At 41.8% G+C, this 27,993-nt stretch overlaps 1 protein-coding gene across 1 annotated transcript; it reads right to left on the bottom strand.

The window, feature by feature from the left end:
• Nucleotides 1–286: 286 nt before the first annotated feature.
• Nucleotides 287–27,863, bottom strand: LOC134859170 (regulating synaptic membrane exocytosis protein 1-like). The gene is made up of 4 exons (XM_063875511.1): nucleotides 27,107–27,863; nucleotides 23,805–23,879; nucleotides 864–1,074; nucleotides 287–307 (listed from the first exon to the last, which is right to left on the bottom strand). The coding sequence occupies exons 1-4, from the start codon at nucleotides 27,265–27,267 to the stop codon at nucleotides 287–289; spliced, it is 468 nt and encodes a 155-aa protein (XP_063731581.1). The 5' UTR covers nucleotides 27,268–27,863.
• Between the last annotated feature and the right edge of the window lie 130 nt (nucleotides 27,864–27,993).

Raw genomic sequence — 27,993 nt, forward strand, 5'->3', positions numbered from 1 at the left:
CCTGGGAGAAAGAGGCAGAGTGGGAGATCACCCCCTCCATCCACAACTCAGTATAATGCCCAATTAACCTTTACCAGCTCCTGCCTGGGTCACATACACACGTACACGCATTCATACACATGGGTTGAGGCACACATATACAGAGCAACACACACGGTGTTGACACAGTACATATCAACACACAGGAAGAGCAAACTGTACACTTGCTCTTTCACACATAAGGGCACACTTAGAGTATGTGTCATGGCTCATCACCTCCACCTGAGTTCCTACACCTGAGACCGCTCTATAGTGGAATCAGACACAGCTGCATGTGCGACAAGTTTATTAACAGAGTTTGAGAATAACGGATTACATGTAATTGGGTTAAGTAATCAGGATACAAAAATAAAGTTACTGTTTTCCCTTACAGGATGGAGATAACTAGAAGTATTTGTTTTTATCCCAATTATGCTTCTTCCCTTCCCTCCCTTTCCTGTAGTGTGTTATATATGTTTTAGTACATGTAAATGGTCTGCAAAGGCTAAAATCCCGAAGTTCACTCCAGATGCAGTTCCTTTCCCACACACTCCCCTGCCTGAAATGCCTCCATTGGACTCCTTTGTTTACTTATGTAACATAATGACATCCCTATGTACTCTCGTGCTTCTAATGGCTAGCGCTCAAACAAATTGTACGTCAAAGGCAAAGAAAAAAAGAAAAAAGAGGCTAAAATTAAAAGAGGAAATATGAGCCCTCCAAATGTCGCCAAACAGATGATAATACAATATTATAATTTGTGATTTCACCGGAACTGCCTTGGTAAAAAGCCATTACGTTGACACACTGTGGTCCAACGTCACCCCAGCTCTCGCCTCTCTTACCGTTTTGGACCGCAGCGACACTCTCCCCCCGCAGCGAGCGCAGAACTTGGTCTGGCAGTACGAGCACAAGTTCCCGCAGCCGTCTGCAAACTTGGTCTTGTGGCAGATGCCGCAGGTGGGGGCGTCGTCCCGGTGAACGGTGGAGCCCGCCGCCACAGTGGCCTGCCGGATCACTGTCTCCCTGTAGCTGGACAACTGCTGCTGGATACCTCTAGAAGACATAGAAGTAAAGCCAATGAGGAAATAGAGAAACAAGACTCATAGAAACCCTAACCCTACTTTGTACAATCAGTTCATCCATAAGCATTAAACAGACTACAGACTACATTAGATTAGATTAAATTATGTAGATTCAACTATGGCTGAGCAATTAATTACATTTGATTAACAATTAAAGTTACAATTCTGAAATGTATACTAGATAATGGAGATAAATTATTATTGACTTGCATTTAGTTACACCATTATGCTCTAAATATTGTTCTAAGTAAATATGAATATTGCATCGTAATTTGCAATTGCAGTACACTATGACATTGATATATAACATAATTGTGCAACATTGACGGTGATTTGTATTTTGACCACAATAAAGCAGCCCTAAGAAGTAAAAATGACCAATAAATATATTGTTAAGGTTAGGTATGTCATTATGGTTTATCCTCTGGGGACCTGTATATATGTACCACATTTAATGGCAATTCATCTATAGCAAGTAGCAGGCATTTTAGCCATAACCCAAACTATCTACATCATAGACAGTGGATCACAAAATGTATGCCAATTATTAGTGTATATAAAAATGTTATGGGAATCCACCCAAAAGTTTTTAAGACATTTTGTTGAACCTTAAGATGTGGACGAAACAATGGACAAACAAAAATAAAAAATAAATACAAGTCTGCAAGAGTTCATCTCTAAAGAAATGGATTGAAATCATGACTCCAAACTGCTGTTTTGATCCAATAGCATCAGCATTCAATGGGATTTCTATAAACTATGAATCCCAAAAGCTAAAGAATGATCACATACCATAAAAACTATGAAGGAATGTTGATTGGATAAATAATAAGTGAAATTAGAGGAGTCCAGTGGATAAAGTGTTCTCTGTTCTGTTTGTGTGTGTTTTGTTTTCTGTGTCCGCTATTGTTTCAGGCTGCTTTGAAGAACTCTTCAAATCAATATGAGAAAAGAGAGGGGTTGGTTGGGTATTGGTTTTATCTGAGTCACTACAGTATGTTGATTTATTGGATTTCACACTGTTGAGATTGAGGAGAGAGCAAATAGAGGGGAGACAGACGAAAGAGACAATACTGAGTAAAGAAGAAGGAGGAGAAGAGGGAGGGGGAAAATGTTAAGAAAGGAAGAGAGACATGGAGAGGTGGGGAGAATGATTCGGATATGGAGCGGAGATGTGGAGAGAAGAGGAGAAGAAATAACAAAAGAGGAGCTAAATGGACAGAAAAGGTAAAGAATAAAGAAGAGGAGGGAATAAGAACAGAGCAGTAAAGGAGAAAAGGAAACAATTGGTGGGAGAAAAAAAGAAAGAAAAGAATAAACTCACTTTACAAGCTTTAAAATGATCTTACAGTAACACTACCCAGCATTCCAGGACTAAGGAGAGAGGAGCTCATGAAGGGCAGAGGAAAGGAGTAAAGGAAAGAAGAGGTAGATAGGATAGATAGGAAATAATAAAGTATGAGATGTTTAGAAGAGAAAGAGTTTCGTCTTTAAATATGAAATAAGTGATGAAATTACTCTTATGAGTGAGTTTAGATTCCGAATATAACTCCCAACAGTCTATTGGAAATCAGTCTAAAGGAACAAAGTCGAAAAAAATCAAGTAATACAAATAAAAAATACTGTTGACCTTAACAAACCAAATTCAGAAGATTGAAGAAAATACTGGACGACACTTTCACATTAAACCACTGCCCGGTCAGCCAACCTGCTCCGAACAATAAAGCCGTTTAACAGGACGCGATATTAAAAGTCTTTCACATTATCTGCTCTGGCTGCACACGGTACTCACAGACAGGGAGTCAGAGGCGCAGCTTCCTCCCCCATCAGCCCAGATTTTGAAGAACTACAAATCCCAGCAGTAGAGACACAAGAAAAGGAAGTCCAACATCCAGTCGTTTGATAGACAAACCGACATTGCTCCGGTGTGTGTAACGGGACCAACTGTTTATCTAAAAACAGCCTGAAGAAGATCCTTTAAAGACTCTGAGGACTCGGTGGGTGAAACACTACCGGCCCTGGAAATGTTAACACCTGCCCACAAACACACCACTAGCACACACACAGACACACATTTACTCTCTTGTAATCACAATAACAATCATGCTAACCCACCGCTGGTATGTTAAGTGCACACACACGGACTTCCGGGTGAGCATTAGCCAAAGGTCACGGTGAGGTCACCTGCTGCTGAAGCACCGCAGGGGTAACTTCCTGATCCTGGCTCTCACTGTGTTTGTCCCAACCCGTGAGTAACACTAGTATACAGCATGGGCTGATGACTGGAGCTGGTGTCATTGACTAAATGTTATTGATCGATACTACACTGACTGTTTATAGAAGCCTTTAAACCAGGGGTGTCCGAACTACGGCCCAGAAATGGGGCCAAATGCGGCCCGTTGACCATTTTGAATCAGCCCTCAGCAAATTCTAAAAGTATGATGAAATATGTCCCTTACATGAAACTTGTGCTTGTCTGATATTGTACTGCTTAAGTATATGTAAACAGATATTACACTGTAGTATTCATGTGTTAATAAGCCCACATTACAAATAAATTCAGTCAATTAAAGTTGAAAACATTTTCTAACCATTGTTTTTTATTAGTTGATAAAAAAACACATATTTGCATAACCGGCTTGAAATATACCATTCATATTTCCCCTTATCATAAGTATCTGAGGCTTCTGTTTTAAGGGATGAGCTGCCAACACTTAAAACAAATGAAACCCTATGGAGAACTGTGACATAGGCTGTTTGTTTCTTAAAGCATATTCAGGTATTAACACTGAATTACCTACATTTGATTGATTTTGCTAACTTATAACTTAATAAGGCAACATATCTCATCTTGAGTGAGTGGCACAGAACTTCTTATGTTTGTCTGTATGTGGCCCTCAGAGGAAAAAGTTTGGACACGCCTGCTTTAAACTGAGTTGAATGTGGTTATTTTGGGCAGATTCCACAGGCATATTATAGGTGAAGTTATGATTTTGGTACTATGTTAAACAAGCAGTGCAACTCGGACTTGGAGATAGATTGGCCATTTCTACAGCTCAGCTTGCTCAGATTAAAAAAATACCAAGTAGCCAAGAGCATTTCCCGCCCTACCAAAAAGATAAAACGGACAAACCCACTGATTACATGCAAAATCTGGATGTACAACACAACCATGGAAAAGAGAGCTTTTGAAATGCAGTGCTGCAGGAGGATACTTGGGGTGCCATGGAAAATGCACCATACAAACAACTCCGTGAAACAGGAGATACAGACACCAGCGGGGTTTCTCTCGCTGACAGAAACAGCTAGACGGCGAAAGTTAGTGCCTTTGACACATTACAAAAACGAATGGGTCACTATTCAAATGATAGTAGTTGATTGGTTGAACATGGACAGAGCTAACAATTTTTTATAATAATGTATTTTTTGCTCAGACCCTCAAACAATATATAGGTCTCTGTTTGAGTTCCAAATTGAGGGAGCGATCACAGGAATTTTTCCCGTCAGGAACTTATTTTCCCTGATTATTCCGACATCACATTAAAGCAGTTCATATGCTATATCTCGCAGGCTATTGAAAGTAAGACATTATTTGTATAAAGGGTTCTCCCTTGGCCCCTGCTACACCTGTCAACGAAGTTTCATAAAAACCGGCCAAGTAAGTTTATGATATCCCCCTTAGAGAAGGAAATTATTCTTTCAACACATGCTAAACAGTTAGCCCTGGAGTCTAAAAGTCCTCACTACAGTATATGGTTGCCTATTAATGATCTTTTAGATGCTTAACTGTTAGAATATACAGGAAATAAATCAAGTGCATCTCCGCTAATTAGTAAACCACAACAAGCCATCAAATGAAATTCTGCAGGTAAGAAAAAAATGTATCTTTATCACATCAAGTACCGGGAAGAAGGTTTTGAGAGATCATTACGAGAAGGAGACAGGGAGGAGGTGAAAGCGATAGGGAAAGGGAGGAGATGCAGAAAGACTGTGGGAGAGAAATCACAGAGAAATGGAACAGAGAGCGAGCTCATTAAGAAAAAGCTGGGAAATATCCATATTCAAATGCAGTGAGAAACAAGGTTAAAGCAAAGTGAGCACACAAGCTTCACTGAAGTTTCCATCAAAACATTCGATGCAGTTAGTGCTTAAGATAAAAATAAACCCTTTGTGTGTCTATGTGGATGAATACATCAGATTGTAAACAAATGACCCACATGCAAAAACATCATTAACATAAAAAATGTTTGAACTAAACACTGCATTGACTCCACATAAAGAGAGAAGCTTTGTCTATATGAAAATGTAAATGAATGAATTGTATTGTTTACAAAGTAAACGCTGAAAACAATATTCCCTAATGAGGCCAGGTACTGAGATGTCGAAATCATAGTTTTCTTACTAAAAGAGGAAACATTACCAAATAAATATAACTGTTATTAGGAGTTGATTTAATAAACTGTGTTTTTGTCCAACTTTTATTCAAACTGAACACGTACATTTTTAAAATAATGGTTAAGAAGTGTGTATGATATTTAGTGAGAAAGCATCTGGGTACTGTAGATTTTAGTAAACGTTGCTGAGAACAAATTATGCAGGAATGAGTCTTAAACCTGAAATTATTTAACGTCAGTATATACCCGAATGATAAATGTCTGAAATCTCTACGTGTCATAAAAACAACGCTCGCTAACAACTGGCTAAATGAGGCTAATGTTAATCAAGGCGAACATTAGCTCCCTTTAGCTTAGCGGCGGTGACTTGAAGTCACGCTAACAGCGTGTCGTTTTTTTATAACCCATTGTAGCTATTTACTTAGAACTATACAAATGTTTTATCCATTTCAAAACTGTCTTTTGTAAACATCTATTTTAGTTTAAGAGTTTAGTATGCTTAAAATGAGCTAGTTAGCTAGCTAGAAGTCATGCAACAGTCTTGATTTAGTTTAAATCATTAGCCATTTAACTCTGGCATGTTATGCTTCAGCAGTTGTAGAGGTGGTGATAATATGTGGAGATGATTCTGCTGAACAACATAAACATGTGTTGGCAGAGCTTATTTTTCTAGATTATTCCAAAATGCCTTTGGAAAAATCCCATTGGCTTTGTGACAAGGAAATCTTTGCAAGGCTAACTTCAAGTTGGTCCTACAAAAACACGTCATCACTGCACCACAAAGACACATGTCACCCAGTAAGTTTTTAATAGTTTTTGGACAACAATGTTGCACTCAGAGGAAAATGATACTTAAAATCAGTAATCACACGGTAAGGTTTGAGGGGCAAAGACGCGGTTGAAAAGGGAAAGTAAGGATTCAGGTTAGAGGAATAGAGGGGGTGGAGTTGCTCCTGGAGTAGCTTTATAGCACTGTGACAGAGATTACGTTGCACCATAACTCAAAGATGGAGAGCGCAGGGACCTTTACCTGGCAAGGACAAACGGAGAAGACACAGGCATATAGACACCCAATCATCTTTATTGTGGGGACATCCCTTTTTCGCATTTACCGTTTAAGTATTTAACAGCTGAAAATACAGTCTACATTTTGAAAAATGCATCTAATTAAAGATATAAGTAAAGGCAAGAGCAGTCCTTGTATTTTTAGTATATAAAATCCCTGTTCTATAACACAGGTAATTACAGTTTGATGGTGGCTTTTAGGACGTGTTCATATAGGTCGCTGACCTTTATACCCAATTGCCTGTGTGTGTGTGTGTGTGTGTGTGTGTGTGTGTGTGTGTGTGTGTGTGTGTGTGTGTGTGTGTGTGTGTGTGTGTGTGTGTGTGTGTGTGTGTGTGTGTGTGTGTGTGTGTGTGTGTGTGTGTGTGTGTGTGTGTGTTGTACAGACTAAAGTTAGCCACTCAATTAAGCTGTCTCCCCAGACCCACTAATCAAGCCACCATGCTGAGACTGACATACAAACACATTCTGTAAATAAAAAAACCCCCACACAAACACACACACATACACAAACACACAGACATTAAACTACCAAAAAAAACACTGTAAGCCACTTGTGCTCTATGTCTTTATGTACTATCTGCTGCCATATATATTATCCAGGGTTAGATCAAACTATTGTGCCACAGGGATACAACAGGCTGCGACCCCTACAGTCTTTGCACATTCTGCTGCAGCATGGATTTCCATGCGTTCCATTTAGGCTATAATTGAGGCTCTGCATCCGTGTGGCCTTCGGATGGATGTATAAAGAGAACTGGACACACACATTCCTGTTCATTCATAAGGACGTTGCCAAGAAGCGCATAAAGCCGGATTGGTCTGATTCTCGAGTACAAAAACATGGAGATGTTAGATATTCAAGCGTTGGTACCTGGGTGATTTACAGAGGTCTCTTTCCCAATGTTAGTCAAAATGAAAAAATCTTTTTGGGCCCAATGACAACTGACATGGAAGTTGTAATACCAACGTTTGGCAAAAAGTGAGCTTGAATGCCAGGCTCACTTCCTGAAGCCTTGGGGGATCCATTTGTATTGATGATCCACTCAATTGGATATCTTTTCTGTCCCTTTAAGGATGGATTATATTAATTGTGGTAAGTGCACTAACTGCAGTCAATACAGGAAAAGTTGTAACAGCAGATCTCCTCACTGCTTTCTTCTTTTTCTTGGCAAACCACTTAGAGATGCAAAATCACCAATTAAACTGGATAAGTGAACGAAGAAGGAGTATGCTTCATTACTAGGCATGATAAGCCTATAGTTTGGCAGTCTCGAATTATGGGCTACATGTGGACAGTCTATGCAGACCCTCATGGACATGGGGGAACACGCAACTGGTATAGAAGACCATACCTTTCTTACGTTCTTACGGATTATGGAATAGCACCAGCCTTTAAACACATTTCATAAGTCAGCGTCCCAATTGGTGAGGATGATCCTCTCTACACAATTTTAACTGACCAATATACAGCAAATATTTGGTTTTAATGAAGATATTCTCAAGCTAGAACCAAACATAATCTCCAGTCATTATCACTTTTTATGTCCTCCCAGTTATTTTGGGCAAAGTTTCCATTCAATTTTCACAATTGCTTCTCAAAATGGTTTTGGACCACTCTCTCCCGGAGCCTGAATCCTAAATCAAAGCTTGAAGTTCCCATCAAACCATTCCAAAAAGTTAAAAACCCCTGGCTTGGCATAAAGTGGATGTGTCCAAAAATAAGGTAGATGAAGTAGCTGAGTTCTTGAGCGTCATTACTGCTGCTAAGCCAAACGTTGGCTCGGCCTCCCTGCCCCTGGGCTTTCATAAAGCAGGGTGGCATCAGGATGGGATTGGTAGCCAGCTTCCAGTCTGTCCTGTCTCTCTGTAGTGACTCAGTGCCTCTATGGCCGAGTATGAGTCATTCCTACAGTTCCTGGATCGATATTCAAAAAGCAGGCAGACATGAATCAAATAACAATGAGTCAGTGTCGGAGAAAATCACCTCAAACGGCTCGCAGCCATTTGGAAGTGAAGCGCTCTGTCTCATTCTCATTTGCTCTCCAAAACTTATATTTTTTAAGTAACTTTAGTTTCTTGTTTCCCAGTTTTGTTGTGTGGTGTTAAAGTAAAGCTCTTCAAGAGTTGAATTCTTTCTCAAACTGTCTCCTGCATCTCTTTACCTCTCCACTCCTGTCTTTAATCTACTCTAGTCCCCATACACTCACACACACACACACACACACACACACACACACACACACACACACACACACACACACACACACACACACACACACACACACACACACACACACACACACACACACACACACACACATACCTATGCGCTTACTGTAGAGGAGCCATCTACAAGATTGATTGGAACTCATTCTGTGTCCTATAATAGACGAGTATTAAAAAAGTTTCCTCCCTCATGCTATTTGTGAAATTGAATGGAAAGTAGAATGCATGCCAGAATTGGAAATGGGTTTCCGGTTCGCATCAATTGTGTGTGCGTGTGCACGCATACAGAAAATGGATTTGTTTGCATGCTAAAGAGATCCACCTACACTCACTTTAACACCTTATTATTTACCAGAAGATGTAATATAAATATGAGACTTATGAAACTGGTCATAGACAAACATTATGTTGGGCTGAACCAAACTGACAAGAAACTCATATAAAAAGACAGTCTTTTGAGTAAAACAGTTTTATTTTGAAATAGAAGTTATAAATGATATGAAACTTTTAGTGGTGAATATATTAAAACATGTAGCGATGAACAAGGGTAATATTCAAATTACAGGAAGCACAATATTTGGTAAAGATAAAAGATGGGTCAAAATACCGCTAGTATAGTAATAACGCAATCGCCAGAAGTTTTAAAGCTAAAGTTAGCCTACAAACAAACTACATTATGGTTGCATGGCTGCGCGTCCCCATCGCTAAGCTAAAGGCGGCTGATGTTCAGTGTGATGAAGTTTAGTAGTGTCATTTAGCCACTTGTTAGCAACTGCCGATTTTATGATGTATAGAAGCTTCAGTCTCAAGCTTGTGTTAACTAAAGATCTTATTTCGGTAACCAACGAAAAGTATGTTGAAAAGAATGCTGACTATCGGAACAGGAACAGGAAACAGGAAGTGGTAAAGGCTAACTCATATCCGAGTTTAAGGACTCAATCCAGCCCCACACAACACTCGTGTGGCTAATTCTGACTACTGTTTATTTTCACATTTGGAAAGCCTTCTTAAAAAAATGTAAAAGAAAAAAACAGAGGCTGAAGAATAACCTGGTGACTGTTTCATTCTGCCCTGTCTCTACCCGACACAGAATGGACGATTAAAGCATATTCCAGTTTGCTTACACTGTTTATTTCAATCTATCTCTGGCTCACAACATAGTACTTGCAACTCTGAACAGCTACCGTTCCTAGGTGTCACACTCTAACATGTCCGTGTTGAAACAAACACTACATAACAATACTATTGTTACATCCTTTTTCTTTTCCTTTTGTAGTGTGATATATTATTCAACAGTCTTACCTCACTAACACCACCTAACTGTAAACCTAAACCATGTCACTTTATTTGTATCTTCTGCTAACAATAAACACATTACCAACTAAAAATGTGTTCCTTATCAATGTTGAAAATAACTCTTCTCTCTGTGACATCACAAGCAATATTGTACAAACAACATTTAACAATGCTTTCCAACATGTCCTCCTTTTTTTTTTTTTTTTTATTATTTTCAGAGTCCTTATACCACAGTTCAGCCTGCATAGTCCTTCAGGTACCCTGGCCTAACAACTGCTCGACCAGATTTGGTAGTTACAGTCTGTTGTGTGTCACCCACGACTCTGTCAGGGGTTGCAACAGTCTCTGGTGTTGTGTGAGTTTCTTCAGTCACTGTGTGGTTCGCCACACTGGGTGCTGTGCCCTGGTCCCGTCTTAGGTGACGTCGATTCCTCCGAAGAACACCTCCAGTGTCCAGCTGTACTGCATAGGACCTGTGGTCCACAGGATTCACCACCGTAGCCTTTCTCCAGACTGTGTGGGGATCAAACGGCTGTATTCTAACACGGTCTCCCCGTTTCAGTATATCCATGTCCTTGGCTGTCCTGTTGAAGTATTTGGCTTGTCTCCTTTGCCTGTCAATCAGTTCTCGTGTTGTTTGTTTTACCTCTGGCTGCAGAAGACTATCCCTTGTTGGTAGTAGGGTTCTGGTTCTCCTACACAGCAGTCTCTGAGCTGGGCTTGTCTTTAGTCCTTCAGTTGGTGTGTTGCGGTGATCCAACATTGACAGGTATGGGTCCTCTCCTGCAGCTTTGGCTTTCCTCATCAGTCGTTTTGCTGTTTTCACAGCAGACTCTGCCTTCCCGTTGCTTTGTGGGTATCCAGGAGATGAAGTTCTGTGCTGAAACTCCCACAGCTGACAGAAACGCTGGAACTCTTGGGAATTGTACTGTGGCCCGTTATCCGAAACAACTACATCTGGAATACCCTGACGGGCAAAGTGAGCCTTCAGCTTCCTTATCACAGTACTTGATTTTGTATCTGGTAAGTAGTCGATTTCCCAAAAGTTGGAATAGTAATCCACTGTAATTAGGTAGTCTTTGTTGTCATAAGTGAACAAATCTGTACCAACCCTGGCCCACGGTCTACTTGGTACCTCATGTGGATGTAATGTCTCTTTTTGTTGTTTTACATCAACTGATCTGCAAATGTCACATTTTGCTATGAATGTCTTAATATGTTCGTTCATTCCCGGCCAGTAGACACATTCTCTCGCGCGCCTGAGGCATCCTTCCACCCCCAGGTGAGCGGAGTGAATACGGCGGATGATCTCATTGCGGAGTGTGTCCGGGATGACAGCTCTCTCTCCTCTGAAAATGATTTCATCCTGAACGCTCAGTTCCTCTTGGAATGAGTAGTAGTGCATGATGTCCATTGGTGTGTCTTTCTTATTTGGTGGCCATCCCTTTTGAATGGTCTTATTTAGTGTCTGTAGTGTTTTGTCTTCTCGGGTAGCAGAGCGGATTGTGCTTAATCTCTCTTCTGAGATTGGTAGGTAGTCTACCATGTTGATCGTCTCAATCTCCGCTTCCACTGAACCTGTAGTGGAGCTCTCCATCAAGTATGCTCTGCTCAAGGTATCTGCAAGCAACATGTCACGTCCAGGGACATAGTTCACATCTATGTCATATCTCTGAAGCCTGAGCAACATTCTTTGGAGTCTCTTTGGTGCGCTCAACAGCGGCTTCTTGACAATGTTCTCCAACGGCTTATGGTCACTCTGTACTGTCACTTTTCGGCCATAAGTATATTGATGGAATTTTTCCATCCCAAAGACAATAGCCAAACATTCCTTTTCGATTTGGGCATAGCCCCTTTCCGTCTGTGTCAGTGCTCTGCTCCCGAAGGCTACAGGCTCCCCTTTTTGTGTCAGTGCTGCTCCTAGCCCCGTTTCTGATGCGTCACACTGCAATGTCAGTTCCTCATTTGGGTTGTAGTATTTAAGTACAGGTGCTTTGGCTATCTTGTCCTTTAGCCTGCAGAACGCTTCGTCATGCATCTCTGTCCAATCCCACATATTGTCTCTGTGTGTGAGCTGTCTCAGTATCTCGCAGTCGTCCGATAGGTGTTGATAGAATTTAGAGAGATAATTCACCATGCCAACAAGTCTCTGTACGCCTTTCACGTCTGTTGGTCTCGGCATGTCCCTCACTGCTTGAACCTTATCGGGGTCAATTTTCAGTCCATCGGCTGTCAGCAGGTGTCCGATGTATGGTACTTCCTGTTTTCTCAGCCTGAACTTGTCTGCGTTCAGTTTTATGTTCTTTTCTCTGCATCTGTTTAGAAACTGTCTCACTTTCGCATCGTGGTCTTTGTTGGCCATCTCTTGTGTATGACCTTCACCTGTGATCAATACATCATCGGCTATGATGTATATGCCCGGCAGCCCCTCCAGCGCTTGTGTCAGCTTCAGCTGGAAAATCTCAGGTGCTGGGCTGATTCCCATAGGCATCCTGAGCCACCGAAATCTGCCAAACGGTGTCGAGAATGTAGTCAGATAGCTCGACTCCTCCTCCAGTTTGACGTGCCAAAACCCATGTTTTACATCACATACTGTAAACACCTTTGCTCTAGAGAGGTCTGGGAGGATGTCATCGATGGTAGGAAGGGGAAAATGGCTGCGCTTCAGTGCCTTGTTGAGTGGTCTGGGGTCGATGCATATCCTAGGCTTCCCATTAGGTTTCTGCACAGTGACCAGACTGCTGATCCACTCCGTGCTTTTCTCCACCGGTGTGATGATCTCTCTCCTTTGAAGATCCTTTAGTTCTTCCTTCAGTGGAGTCATCATGGCAACAGGGACTCGTCGTTTAGGAAGTTTCACTGGCTCCACCCTCTCATCGATCTCAATCCTGTACTCTCCTTCCAGGCAGCCATCACCTGTGAACACATCTCCGAACTCCTTCTTTATTTGTTTGATAGTTAGTTCACACTGAGATGGTTCCTCTTCAGTTACGATGCTGTCTATAGCTAGAATGTTCTCATATTGTACTTTGATCAGTTTCATAGCTTCACTTGTCTTCCTGCCAAGCAGTGGCAGTTTGCAGTCCTCATTCACTACCACAAACTCCAGCCGGTATAGTTTGTGGTTTCTCGGGTTCCTCACCTTCACCTTGCATTTTCCAAGTGGATGCAGCTTGGTTTTGTTGTACATAATCAGCACTTTCTTTGTGCGTTCCATCTGAGTGTCTGGATTCAATAGATTTATGGGGATTACATTACAGGTAGCTCCACAATCTATTTGAAACTTCACAAGCTCTTTGCCTACCAGCATCCCTGCAAAAAGCTGGCTGTTCTTGGCTTTGTCATCTCTGGTCTCATTGCCAGTCTTTGTCAGTATCTCTGTAGTATTGACAGTCATGACGTCCTCATAATCATCACTGTCCTCTTCAGTCACATAGTGTACCTGTTTTCCTCTTTTCCATTTCTCTGTATTGGATTTGCACCTGACTGCAAAGTGATTTTCTTTACCACATTTTTTGCAGCGCTTTCCAAAGGCTGGACATTTGGCCTTGTTCCTTTCATGTGTCTTCCCACAGAACATGCATGACACAGTGTCCATGTTTTTATCTTGCCTTGCTATCTGTTTCACTATGTGTACTTCTTCCACTGTGCTTCCTTCAATGGTTTTGCTATTTTCACGTGACAACTCTGTAGCTCTGCACAACTGTAGACACTTGTCCAATGTCAGCTTTCCCTTTCTGAGTAATCTCTCTCTCAGTCCTGAGTTGTTGTTGCCACATACTATTCTATCACGTATAAGTGAGTCCTTTATGTCTCCAAAGTTACATGTGCTGGCTAACACTCTTGAGATCAGTTACATACGTATCAATGTTTTCATCCCGTCCTTGATTTCTCATGAAAAAACGATACCTTTCTACTGTCTCATTTACCTTAGGGTTGCAATGTTCATCAAATTTTCCAATCAGTTCACTGAGTTTCCTCCTGGGAGAAGTCACATCGCTCATCAAAGTTTCACAAAGTTCCCTACCGGTCTCTCCGATCAGGTAGTAGAACAGTTTCACTCTTACATCCTCTGCCGCCTCAGGCATGGAAAGATCCATGTATAGTGTAAACTCCTCCTTCCATGATTTCCAAGCCTTCGCTATGTTGCCGGTGTCCAAACACAATGTCGGTGGAGGTTTCAAACCTTCCATTTTTCACTGCCGACTGACTGGAGCGTCCTCTTCAACTCCCGCGATTTTCTTGTTAGCCGGCCCGCTAACGATAGGTAGTTAGCGGCACCGTAGAAGTCCGTTTTTCTGCTCCGTCCTCTTTAAGTTTCCGCTGCCACCATGTTTCATTCTGCCCTGTCTCTACCCGACACAGAATGGACGATTAAAGCATATTCCAGTTTGCTTACACTGTTTATTTCAATCTATCTCTGGCTCACAACATAGTACTTGCAACTCTGAACAGCTACCGTTCCTAGGTGTCACACTCTAACATGTCCGTGTTGAAACAAACACTACATAACAATACTATTGTTACAGTGACCAACAGCTTCCTAATAGGGCAAGGCTCATTTTTAGCGGCAACATTTAGCTTAGGTTGTAATTTTGTCCATTTTAGAGAATATATATATATATTTTTTTTATAATTTCGTTTTCAAATTCAAAAACAAAATGATTCTACTCAAAATGTTTATTCGGCTTAAAACAGAGAGAGAAATATAATGGATATGATGTTTCTATGATAGCCTATGTGATGAGTGCTGCGTCCTGGCGGCTTACCATATGGCAGCGGGGACATGGAGAATCTCTCGCCCTCTAGTTTTCTTCATCTATGCCAAGCTCTGTTGTTCCTCCTCCATCCCTTCCCCTCCCTCACTTCCGTCAGAGAACTCACCATGCTGAGCTGCTCGGATGTGCTCCCCCCCCCCCCCCCCCCCCCCCCCCCCACTCCCTCCTTCCCACCATCTATCCGCCCATCTTTTTCTTATTCTGTATCTAACTCTATCTTTTTGATTTAGATTGTACTTATTTTATTTAGTTAATGTATGTATTCTTTCAAAGTGTTGATTATAAATTCCCCAAAGGACAAAAGAGAAATGTTCCCAAATCCCAAAAGACAAGAAAAGTGGTGATGCATTTCATAATTGTGTTATAATAAGGTATGAGAATATTTGATGCTTCTGATGGTGGCTCACAAAACCAACTCTCTCTCCTTCCTCCTCCTTCCTTCCCACTACTCTTCTCACCTCTCCCTTCCTCCTCTTTCTCTGGATACACTTCACTCCTTATTCTCGCTCTTAGCTTGTTTTTTTCATTTTAACACTTTTTCTGTCCAACTCTCCATCGTGCCTCCCATATTCCTTCAAAATGGTTCTCAAGAAAAGTGCCTGTAAAATCTCAGAACTAGGTAAAAAGGATTGTTCTTTTTTTTTTTTTTAAGTAATCCAGATTCAACCAATAAACAGAAGTCTGAATTGGTCATTTTGTTGGGCATACTTCTCTTAGCACATTGTGTTGTGCAGCACTGTGAACACTAGGGCCCTTTCATAGTCTACGCAAGCTACGCGGATGCATTGAGCTACGCAAGGAGGGTTTGACGTGTAGGCCTACTTGCGTAGCAAAATGTGTAGTCCAGATTTTTGTAACGCGACGCAAGCGCGACTGCCATTTCATACGTTTCCGATAGGGGTGCTGATGAGAATTACTGTACTGTACTTTACTGTACTGTACTAAATCGCTATTAACAGAAGTACTATAGCAACCATGGCTGACAACGACGAGCATCTCTGTGAATTAGTTTGTGTGCACCAGCATCTTTATGACACTGCGAGCACTTCACATTCAGATAGAAACGCAGTTGAAAATGCATGGTGAGAAATAGCGCTGGACTTATATATCGATGTTGATACCATTAAAAAAAAGTGGAAGCAGATGAGGGACCGGTTCGTGCGAGCCCAGAGAAAATGGAAGCAGGCAGCAAAAAGTGACGCGGGGCAGCTGAGTTTTGGCTACCCCGCAATACTTTCTTGTCTCGGTTGTTTTGCTGAGTACGTCAAGCTGCCAGTGATTCAGGAGAAGCAAAATGAGGCACTCCTCTTCTGTAGCCATTTTTCTTTTTTCTGCCAGACAGACAGGTCACCAGAGACTCTGCTACCCCCTATTGGATGAGTGGTGTATCCCATCTGACAAAGCACAGCGCAGCAAATGACGTAGTTGCAAACGCAAGGTTCACGCGCGTATTTTTAGTACATACAGAACGCGCGTGAACCTTGCGTTTACAACTGCGTCCGCGTAGCTTGCCTAGACTATGAAAGGGCCCTTATGCAGTGCATAAACATCGAGTGTAATATTGTTTTAAAATGCACACATCTGCTGTGCCCTCACCGAGAAGAGAAATGCTGTACACCAGTACACCGACGATACATTACTAAATAAGTGAAGCATGGGCCAAAGAGGAACTTTTAATATTTTGGAGCAGATCAGAAATCACAAGCCTAGATTGTCGATGTTAGGTGGTTATCTAGCTAGCTATCTGGCTAGCAATGATCGTAAACAGTTCTAAATCAATACAGACTGCTCATTTAACACCATACAAATAAATGGTGGCTTGTCTTCAACACAAGTGGTATGGTACTTAAATAGTGAAAAAAACACATGTATAACTTAAAGTGCTGTGTTTACCTCCAACAAGAAAGTAATGTTGGCGGTACCGTTTGTCGGTTTGTTTGTTCTGTTTGTTAGCAGGATTATGGAAATACTAATAGCACGATTAATAGGGGCCAGCGAATCACAAGTGAGTTCTCAGAGTGCCTTTAGGTACTTCACAATGTCCTAGAGGGTTAATAGGTAATATCAGACCTCCAGTGTTTTATTCATGTTGGCCCTACAGTATGGGGGTCACCAGCTCATAGTTTACCACAAACTCTGTGCTTATAATTCGCTTATAATTGATCCCGATGCACTTCAGGTAAATGTAATGGGCACACCATGTGCTACTGCATGCCTGATGTCTTATAAAGACTACTTCCAACTAATTACAAAATAATAATGAAGCAAGAAATACAATAATTGTTTTACTTTTAATGAGGTCTCTGGACTTTTCAATGTGTGGTAAGAATGGGGTATATTAGGGAGGATTTCGTAACATGAGCTGTGTTACCACTTGCTGTCAATGAGCCGACAACAACAGACCCCCTCAACCCACCTGTCATTTTATTGATTAATTAAGTCCCAACCTGGCATTTGGATAAATAGACCAGTGACAATCATAAGCTCTGAACCTCATCACCATTCTTACCCGAGGGAATGTTCAAGAGCAGAGCAGGACCATAGCATTTTCCTCCAAATGAAATAAAATGTGACAAGAAGAGTGCTTAAATAGACACTGAACTGTCACACAAACCCACTCATTAACAAACAAACACACACCATTCTTTTGGACTAATAAGGAAGGGTTAACCACACAGTTCAGAAGACTGAAGGAGAGACGTACAGAAATAAAACACAAAAAAACAAGCTCCTAAGAAATAACAGAATAAAGATAACTAGAACAATATATACAAGAAAAACCGGGGAAGAGATAGACAGAGGGTGGGATGGAGGGCGGGATGAGAGAGAGAGGAGGGACAGATGGAGAGAGCACCAGAGCCAACAGCAGAGCTAAGTGGGTAGTGTGCTCCCCAGACAGTGCTCCATATGGCCTGGCAACGCCATACACAGCCAGGCAGCACAACAAACCTATACACAGGATGTACATACACTGACATACACAGCATGTATATGCAGATACCCGAATATTCCTCGACACAAATAAGTACATGTAGCATTGCTATGTACATATACATACACAAAGCTTGATCCGATGGGGTTGCCTCGAACAATTGTTTTCATTATCCATTTATCTGCTGACTGTCTTCTGGATGAATCATTGGGTATGTAAAATGTTTTGAATGAAAAATTCCCCTTAGCTATTAAATCGATTCTCAAAATAGTTGGTGATTCTGCCACGCCAAAAATATCCAATGTGAAAATGGTTTCGCCCTTTTTTATTTTTGAATTGTGAAATTTACTGGAAAAATTGTTGAGTGTGGCCAAATATATGTCAGTTGCTTGCTTGTTGTTGTTGTTGTTGTTGTTGTTGCAGCAGAGACTAACTTTAGAAGCTGCAGTGACTCAATGTATTTCCAACAGGTAATGGAAGAGGAGCGGTTGTGTTGCTTGACTACAGATTTGTACATTTGGGGAGATACAGTATATACCACGGAGGTTTACGTCCATGACATCAGTGGGTCCAAAAAGGCTTTTTCTTTAAATCTGAAAATTTATTTTTTGCTAAATCAACTACACAAAACTAACACTTTCATAGCCCTAATTTAAATCATTAGGGTCTAAAACTGTAAGATTCACGAAAAGCAGAATCCAGAGTTATTTTCCCTTTCTATTAATTTGACTGAGCGGTGACCAGCAGATCGGAGGCGGGGCTTAGGGAACACAAGAGCGCATGCTCTTTTGGCCCAGGTCCCAAAAGATCCAGGAACTTCATGAATCTACAGTCGCTCCTTTTTTGGCTTCATGCACCGCCAACAACTTTAAAAGAAATGATAGTAGCCCCGCCCCCAACACTTTATCCAGTTTTCCTTATACATCCATGCTGTACACTCCGAAGTGTGATCATAAAACACGTTACACATAACTCTCTCAAGCATACAGAAATGTAAGCGAGAGTGTGTCAAGTCCCTCCCCTGATCCCCGCTGGAGTAGCGACTCAATGGAGGACCAGGATAACAGCCAATCCCTGAAGGAAATAAGGAAGTGACTACTTGCCAATCCCAGGGGTCACTGAGGTTACTACGGGGCTTCTGGGCCATCGCCATGGAACCCTGCTCTCAGGAGACACCTGGCCGATCACATTTAGTGAAGTGAAGTGTAAACACCTTTACACTGCTGTACATCTCTGCTGCCTGTACATGAGCATGGGGTTCACTGTACAGACATGGTGGGGTTTGAGGGAGGGACAGAACCAAAACTTGCGCATGTATAACGTAAGGACACAAAATGTGACCAGACCCTACCAGTCAGGTGTTGCGGTGCAAAGGGCAAGCAAATCTAGAGCGATTATTGATTCAGGGATTCTGTTTCTGCTTGGTTTCTGTTATCAGATGACTACAGTTTACAATATTTTTTTAAATGGAAAATCATTCAAACATTTAAATCCCTGAAGTCATAACATCCCGTTTAGCTTATTTGAAGACTATTCCAATTCACGAATAGCGAATGGTCCGCATTACTTTCATCCAACAGTTGGTGGCAAATACACTCATTAGCAGGTCATTCAGTTACTTCTTGTACTGTGGTAGCTTGTTTTAAAACATCTTTAAAAAGACACCCAGAAGACAACCATTAATGTGTTCAATAAAAAAAAGTAGGTCTGTAAAGTAGATTGGATTTGTAGCAGCTGCTTCGAAATCTACATGCCTTGAAGATGTTATTCTCTAGCCTGCCTATCAATTATGTTAAGCCTGAACACTGAATATTTCTTTGATTTGTCCAAGGGGTCAGGGTTAGGGTTATTGACCTGCACCAATTTGTTCCAAAAAGAAAAAACCCTGCTACTGCTACATTTATGTCATCCAGTAAGTCATTGGTTAGTTTCCCCCCCAAAAAATAGTAACGGTTGAATCACTGGGGACTAAATGAGTTGATTAAACTCCATTTCACACTGGTATATTCAATGGCGGACCTTCAAGAGAACATACAAGAGTACATTCAGGTACGCAAGGTCGAGAATAACACAGTGATATTGTCATTTGAAAGCCTTGCATATAGTGATTAACTACAGCTAAAGGAGTACATGTTCCCCTACAGGCTCAGAAACATCTACAAGTATTGGGCTTATTTAAAACCTTCGGGTGATGAACTCAAAAGTACAGAGGGTCAAGTTTAGAACAAGACGTTTTCTCTCCTTTACATTGCCAGCAGCTCCATTGACAGCTCACCAGAAGTCCATTCTGCCGAACAACCTGGCAAACACTCAGCAGGAAGTGACCATCACCTGCCAGCTCTCCCTGCCCACTTTATTTCCTACAGACGTCTGTGAATAAATATTATGCCTTGAGAAACACACGATCATCTCATGTCTGCCTTCCATGGTTTCCCTCGCTTTGTTCTATTTTACTTACTAAAATTAATTTAGGATTGAACAGTGAGGTTAAGAAATGTGGATTGGGTTGATTAATTCCCAGCTATGAATTATAACCATGCATAAGATGACCCCGTAGATATGTTACAATGGATGCACGGATGCCAAATTATCTTAGATCTGTAGTTTAAAAGTAAGAAATTGCACTTGAATCACATTTGAATTTATCGGGCTGTTAGCTTTCCAGCTTACTTCCAGCTTCAACTTCCTGACAAATTTCAAAAGTTTATCTTTTTAAATAATGAAAAAGGGTAATTGTGTTCCTTTCACTCACTGATTATACTGTGTGCTCATGTGTGACAAACAGACTGAGAGAATGGAAGATACAGTTTTATAAGAGAACTCTGAACCAACGTTATGAAGTCGTATTCAGGGTCAGGATGTCACAATACCAGAAATATACATTACATTTGGTTGAGTTGACACTTTTATCCAAATTGCCTTACAATAAGTCAAATTAATTGAGACATCAACACAAATTCCAATGAAATTTCACAAATCAATATCAATAATTCCCATGTAATTGAACACACTCTCTTGTATTATTGTTTGCGTTCTGGTTCTTGTTAGAGCAATAAACAGGTCACAATTCCCTCTCTGTTTTCTATTTTACATTTGGGTGAAAACACCTCTTTAAACCTGTATTTATTCATCTTTATTGCCCAAAACAACATTTTGCAATAACGCAATATTTCTGTATTTTTACCAAAACGGAGGCTTTATGCGCCGATCTATTGATTTGAGGGTCAGTGGTCCGGTCTAACCCCTTGCAGTCAACATGTTGGAGTGTCCCCAAATTGCTCCAGTACACATGTATACGGTATTGAAGTGTATGTAGGTCGCTTTGGATAAAAGCACCAGCTACATAATGTGATGTCATGTACAATAAATGATTCCTTAGTTCAAATCTGACCCCCTTGACCCTAACCCTAACCCTAACACTAAATAACCTCTTTTTATTGGCTGCCAACAGCTAACGTTAATTAGCTCTCCTGCCGATTTCAAATCGGAATTGTTGTTCCAATGTAAAATTAGCAGGAACAAATAGGGTGTGGAAGAGTTGATAGTGAGTTAACTGTGGCCCTTTTCTATTGGATGATGGGAAGCCGGTTGGTCTGGAGTCCTGACAAAACCAAGGGTACTTGTTCAAAACAAGAATGGTCATGTTTTAAAAACAGATCGTAGCTTTAGCAATGTGGGGTAACCAATGAAGAAGGTTCCAGTTAAAACACAAGCTAGCAGTTTTTCCCACACCATAGTTTTTGGTCGAAAACGAAAACATTAGAAATCACAAGATAGCTTAAACAGTTCTCCTGTTTTGTTGTGGTTTGCATTTAAAAATCTGTCGATATTGTGAATGGACCCTGCAGAAGGAACACTAATGAAATACTGACTGTGAATAATGTGGGGAATACTGACCAGAAAGGCACATAATGTTATAAACAAGAGCCATATTGTGGGATTCCTCAGAGAAGCAGATGTGCTCCAGCTGACTTACTCTGTAATCCCACCTCACTCTACTCTGATCCAACAACACACACACACACACACACACACACACACACACACACACACACACACACACACACACACACACACACACACACACACACACACACACACACACACACACACACACACTCACACACCAACATACATTAAGTGCGGACATAAACAAGCTTCATCCTTTGATCATTGTGCGGCAGAAAAAAAGACATTACTGGCTGCAGAGGTCACTTAGAGCATAAACGCGCGGAAACTCACATTTTCACGTGCAAATAAAGCAGTGGGGACAGGGATGCTCCCATAACCTCCAAGAGGAAAAGAGACGTCTTGTTCAAAGAAGGATTCCAATTCAAAAAACACCAATCAAATAACCAGGCTTTATACACAGCGATGAAGGAAAGACAATCACCAAGCTGAGCTATTAAAAGGCTCCAGATTAACACATCAAGCATCCAATCTCCCACTATTTTGAGACAAGGTGGGAGGCAATATTTCAGTGTGAGCTAACCACCAACCACCTGCATTCTCAGTATGATGCTAGTTGGAAGGATTCAAAAGAAGTGCTCCACGATTTGAATGCTTACAGGAGTAAAGAGGTTGGCATCACTGAAGCTGAAAGTATATCTCCAAATGTGAACTTGCAAATTAAAGCATACTTTTTTATGACAACCTCAATGTCAGTCCACATCACGGGATGGTCTTTTATAACCCCATGATGCTTTATCGATCTTATGGCTATAGTTTAATTAAGGTTTCTGAGAAGTCACAGTACTACAGTACTCATGAGTCTTGGCAGCCATAGTTAAAATAGTATTGCTAAAATTTTGAGGATTAGCAGATTCAGATTGGTTTGTTGTAACAACTGCTTACAATACCCCATGTTACCTTGTGTAATAAGAGCTAGATTACTGCACTAACTTAGCGCTAACCTTAGGTTTTTTATCCATCCTGTTTGGATTTAACTTGTGACCCTTCATGCTCGAAACTTTCCTACAGCTTGTCCCTTTACACTATCTTTTCACAACTGTTGTTATAGATTATAATTTGATGAAAGGGAAGAAAAAGGGATGGGACTTTGCTAGTAAGCATATTTTCTTTGATCATACCATGAAAACAATTAGTTAGCTTGAGATGCTCTCGTGCTGTCGCTCATCTATGGAGTGATTAAAACAGAATATAGGCATTGTCACAACAGCACTCAAACAGCTAAACTTTTCCGCTCATTATCAGTTCAGCTTAACCGGACTCATGCCATTGACCAATTGCCTACCTTGCTGACCTGAGGGAGCAATTAAAGCTTAACAAGCATCATCTATTTCTATAACCGTGCTATTCTAGATTATAGACTAATAAATAAACAGAAACGTCTCTTGAACAAGCTTCTTTGTCCAGTAAGCGACCAATTAAGCCAACAGCCAGCTAACTACATTGAAGAGCAATTGTGAAAGATTAGGGTTAGGGTTAGGGCTCCAAAAAGGTTTGTTTTTTTCCCCATTGGGGAGCAGCCTTATGTGATGCGTCACAAAGTCACACTTGCCACTTTTTGTACTAATCTAAAACTAGTATATTAACTATATATTTGCCTTAATCCCAATTCTCAATTTTAAACCTACACAAGATCTTTTTTTGTGTTCAGGTATGAACAAACTAGGGCAAAAAAGATAGCAAATATAAATCGGAAGGCTAAGTGAGGTGCCTTTATAATGCCATTCAACGACATTTCAAATTCCATCGTAATGGTTGAACTCACGATTGCATAAGAAAGCCTCAGAACAACAGTTTGTCTTTTATACCGTTGACTCATCCAAGGTGTAAAATAGCTCTCACAACAAAATATGAATGTGAGGCAAAAAAAGAAACAGACTGCCAGCTCCTGATTGTAGGTTGTTGTTTTTGTACCACTAAGGCAGAATGACGTTAAAGTGATGCAAAAGCAACTTGTGACACCTATTTAAATTTCTTTTCAAATTCCAAGTAAACAAGGTCATACAGAATTGGTTGAACATTTTTTGTTGCCACTCACCGGACATCATTTTGTTGCGGAGGTTTCTTCTGCCCAACCAGGTTCACCGTTCTTGCTTGGATAGGCTTCTCTTCTCTGAAACACAGGAAATGAGGACATTAATATAAAATACACAATTCCACTTCGGACGTTCTGATTATGTTGTCATTCCTAATGAAAACATAAAAAAAAGCAAACCCTCTATTGCAGTGTCAAAGATACCTAAAGGCGTCCATGACCAGCCTTTGACAACAATGACACGCTTTCAATATGTCCGCTCACACATTCACGATGTGATTCCAAACCATCTCATCCATAAACATGAACAGTGTTCTCTGATCCGTCAGATCACAGAGGAAACTCGAGAGAAAAATCCCCGCCAACACCCACGCTTTCTAAAGCATACATGTCTTTTCATCGTCAACACTGTGGGTGCCCCTCTGATTGTGAGACACTTTATGCGCAACAGGACCGGTGATATCTCTTCGCTCCTTAAGGATTCTAACCCCCCCACTTCATTGTTATGCTATTTAAAAATAAGTAGTGATTGAGGTAGATGTGACGTCCTCGGATTAATCTGGGAAAGTACACTGCCTGAATTTTCCAATGCATATTTCGTATTCCAACATTTTAAGGATCCATTGGTTTTCATTCACTTTTTAGAATATGATTGCATTCATAGATTTGATATTGAATAAAAATGAATGGAAGCCAATAGAGGAAAAATACATTGAAATTTCTTAAATACTACAGCATGGTTGACCAAACGATTAGCAGTGATTCTAATGACTATAGATGAACCATTTATTCTGCAGATTGCAAACAGCACCAATACTGGCCTCAATGAACCAAGCATGTTTTATGCTAAAAATACTAAAATCGTGTTTCCATGATCAGTCCCAGTCATTCACGTCAGGTTAGGGTAAGGGTCTGCCATGGCTGCTGTTACCTTAAATATAAAAATAACCCAATCAGACAAAGATGTATAGATAGCCCAGCTGAGCGTTTTTCCAGCATACTGTTATTTAACTACTTCTTTCTACATTTTCCAAAACAATATTGTTGAATCCATGTAATGCATTGGTAGACTAGCTAAAAGATCTTAAATATAGTAAATACAGGGAGTGAAATTGCACAATTACATTTAACATCCCCTTAAGCTTTAACAATGGATATCAATTTGTTTCCTGTGTATTTATCACAGACCGAGACACATTCAGCACATGGTATTACCTTCAAGATGAGGGTGCTGACATTTACTATCACTGTGAAATCAAAATAAATTATACATTTGAGTTATTAAGGCTAATGCTGACATCAAGTGATTTTAATGCAATGCCAGAATTCACTTCCATCGAGCTAATGGCTTGATCAGTAAAGTAAGAAGGCCCGCCATACCTTCTACACTGTCAAGTTGGATTACGTCTGCTTGATTGTATTGGTAAAAAAGCAAGACTTAAAGGAAAATTGGTCTAATAATAATTGTGTTTCTTGATGATCATTGATATAATACTGTAGGGTGTTCCTTTATTGTACTATATTCCAGTGCTTTCCCTTCATTTAACCTGAATTTATGCTTTTAAAGAAGGATTGTAGAGAAGGCTAACCGTCATTTATCTCTTACTGACAGGACATCATTGTTTACCTAAGATTTATTTACCATTACATCATTGTGGCTATGGCTATCTGCTGTAATCCTATGCTTTAAAAGCAACGCATCTGACGGTAAGTGTATTTTAAAATTCTCATAAGAGTAGTTTATTCCCTGCCTCTCTGCATTACAACCCACACTGCCCTACTGCTAGTACACTCACCATGAATGTATTAGTCAACCAGTGCAAAGCTTTTCAGTGCAGATCGTAAAGGCGCACACACACACACACACACACACACACACACACACACACACACACACACACACACACACACACACACACACACACACACACACACACTGCTCTGCTACAGCGATCTCAATCCAAGCAGTGATGAGGGGAAACGATGCTGAAGCAAATATAGGTTAAGACATGTATGTGCTGACAGCCTGCCTTATGAGCAGCCGCTGATATGAGTGAATTCACAGCGGCTAATACACTACTGAAAATGATGCATAGCCACTTAGCCGGGATATATAGCCGGAGCCATGTATTGGACATTTCCTTCTTTAGATGCAATGAATCGATCTTCCGTTCCAGTGCTGGGCTATCAGTCCGCACAGAGGGCTTAAAATAGAACAGGGACGTAAAGCTTGAGGAGCGCCTCGCTTAGGTGGGTCGGTCTATCTTTCTCGTGCAGCTTCATGCAGACCATGCAGAAAACGTGAGAAAAAGAAACATTTTAACTTGATGCATATTCCGCTCCTGGAAGAAAAGGGGGGTGGATTTCTACACAGATGCAGTGACGAATAAATACAGAGGAGACTTTTCACCCTGCATGTATGTATGATGGTATAGAATAAGGAGAAGGAGGAGTAGGAGGGGGAGGAGGTGGGTGCACACAGTGAATATACAGTAAGTCACTCCTGATTCAAAATGACATTACACAGGCACCTTTCCTCCCGCTGTTATAGGCCTACTGGTTCTATAACAGCCGCAATGTGTGTGTTGCAAGAGCACTGGCCTACATACAGTGCATAAGGCTGGGAAAGGCTCAACCGCACCCCAGAGCTGGGAACAGCAGCTGTTGAGATGGATGCTCACAGAGAAAACCAACAGAGAGAGGTTTTTACTTTTACTACACTCAACGCCAGGGAGGCTTCTGCCATTTCCTGCTGCATCTATAATTGAAATAAAAGTCAATCAGCCACTTGATGTAAAGGAGACAAGTTCTCAGGAGAAATAAGATCTTGTTTTTTTTTTCATCTGAGTGGAGCATGATGCTGATGATGATGACGTGGTGACACACCCCTTCATCCTCCCACCAACCTCTTCTTCCCCCCTCCTGAGCAAAGTTACACCTGACCCAGCACCACAGTCAGTGTGAGCATCACACTGGAGCAGAGAGGATCTGGACCCTGCATGGTCCCTCTGCACAAAGCTGTACCTGTGCCTGTAGTGAGAGAGTGGAGGGACCTGCATGATGTGGACACACACACACACACACACACACACACACACACACACACACACACACACAGGCATGCATGCAGGCATGGTCAGATACAGAGTAGTGATGCTAAAGCGTTTCATCCATGAGAGCGGACGGAGGTTGATGGAGTTCTTCGGAGCCTATATAGCCCATCAGGCCCACTTTCTCTCTCTCTCTCTCTCTCTCTCTCTCTCTCTCTCCCCCCCCCCCCGCCCCCCCCCCCTTCTCTATCTTACTTTAACATGGCATCCTCCTTCGCCTCCTCCTCCCGTTGCCGAGCCAGCACAGCCATGATGATCTTCCTCTCGTCCTCCGTCAAATGGCTCAGGTCCGGTTCCGGGATGGCCGGGGCGACGGGTGGGCGCGGGGCGCCCCGAGGCCCCACCGAGGCGAACATCTTTCCCACCAGCACCTTCCTCCCCTCTTTCCTCCTCCTCTTCCTCCCTTTCGCCTTCTCGCCTCGGTCGGGATCACGGAGAGAAAACCCGCTTGCGGAGCCCACGGATCACGACATGGCCCACGGACAAAGCGGCGGTTGGAGCGACTGATGCGGAGTTCCCATGGCGGCGGCGGGGGGCACCCAGGGCGGCGGCGGGAGCAGCAATGTATCGGTGCTAGTTTCGGTCGTAGTAGTAGCAGCGGTGACGGTGGTTGTAGCGCTTCAGTTCCCGGTTTTCAACCTCTCCTTCTCCCTCTCGCTACTCCGCTGTCTTCGCCCCCCACCCCCCTCCCGCCGCCCGCCCGCCCGCCTCTCGCCTCCACCACCTCCGTTTCACGGGGAGTCCATATCTCCAGCGGTCGGTCGGTATGATGGCACACGGGAGTGGGATGTCGTTTCCTTCCTTCAAGCCGGGCAGAGAGGGGGGGACCCCGGCTGTGTCTGCTGCTGGCTGCGGGGCGAGGCGGACTCTTCTGGTTGTGCAGCCGCCGCTGATGCTGATGCTGCTGTCAGGGAGACGGAACCGTCAATGGGACCGCAGCCCCTCAAGCGCGTTCACTTCTCCTGCGGCGGGAGCGCGCAGCTCTCATTTGAGAATGGGGGGCTCCACTCACCATTCAGATGCGCGCTCACGCCAACCTATAGCACACTTAGAAAATAAATGGTTCATCAAGGGTGCATTGT

The sequence above is a fragment of the Eleginops maclovinus genome, chromosome 22, assembly GCF_036324505.1.
Source record: "Eleginops maclovinus isolate JMC-PN-2008 ecotype Puerto Natales chromosome 22, JC_Emac_rtc_rv5, whole genome shotgun sequence".
Classification (NCBI taxonomy): Eukaryota; Metazoa; Chordata; class Actinopteri; order Perciformes; family Eleginopidae; genus Eleginops; species Eleginops maclovinus.

Coding starts and splice junctions, on each gene's coding strand:
- LOC134859170 (XM_063875511.1), bottom strand. CDS start 27,267: ATGTTCGCCTCGGTGGGGCCTCGGGGCGCCCCGCGCCCACCCGTCGCC. Junction 23,880..27,106: donor AAGGAGGATGCCATGTTAAA/GTAAGATAGAGA, acceptor CCTGTGTTTCAG/AGAAGAGAAGCCTATCCAAG. Junction 1,075..23,804: donor CCGCAACAAAATGATGTCCG/GTGAGTGGCAAC, acceptor TATGTCTTCTAG/AGGTATCCAGCAGCAGTTGT.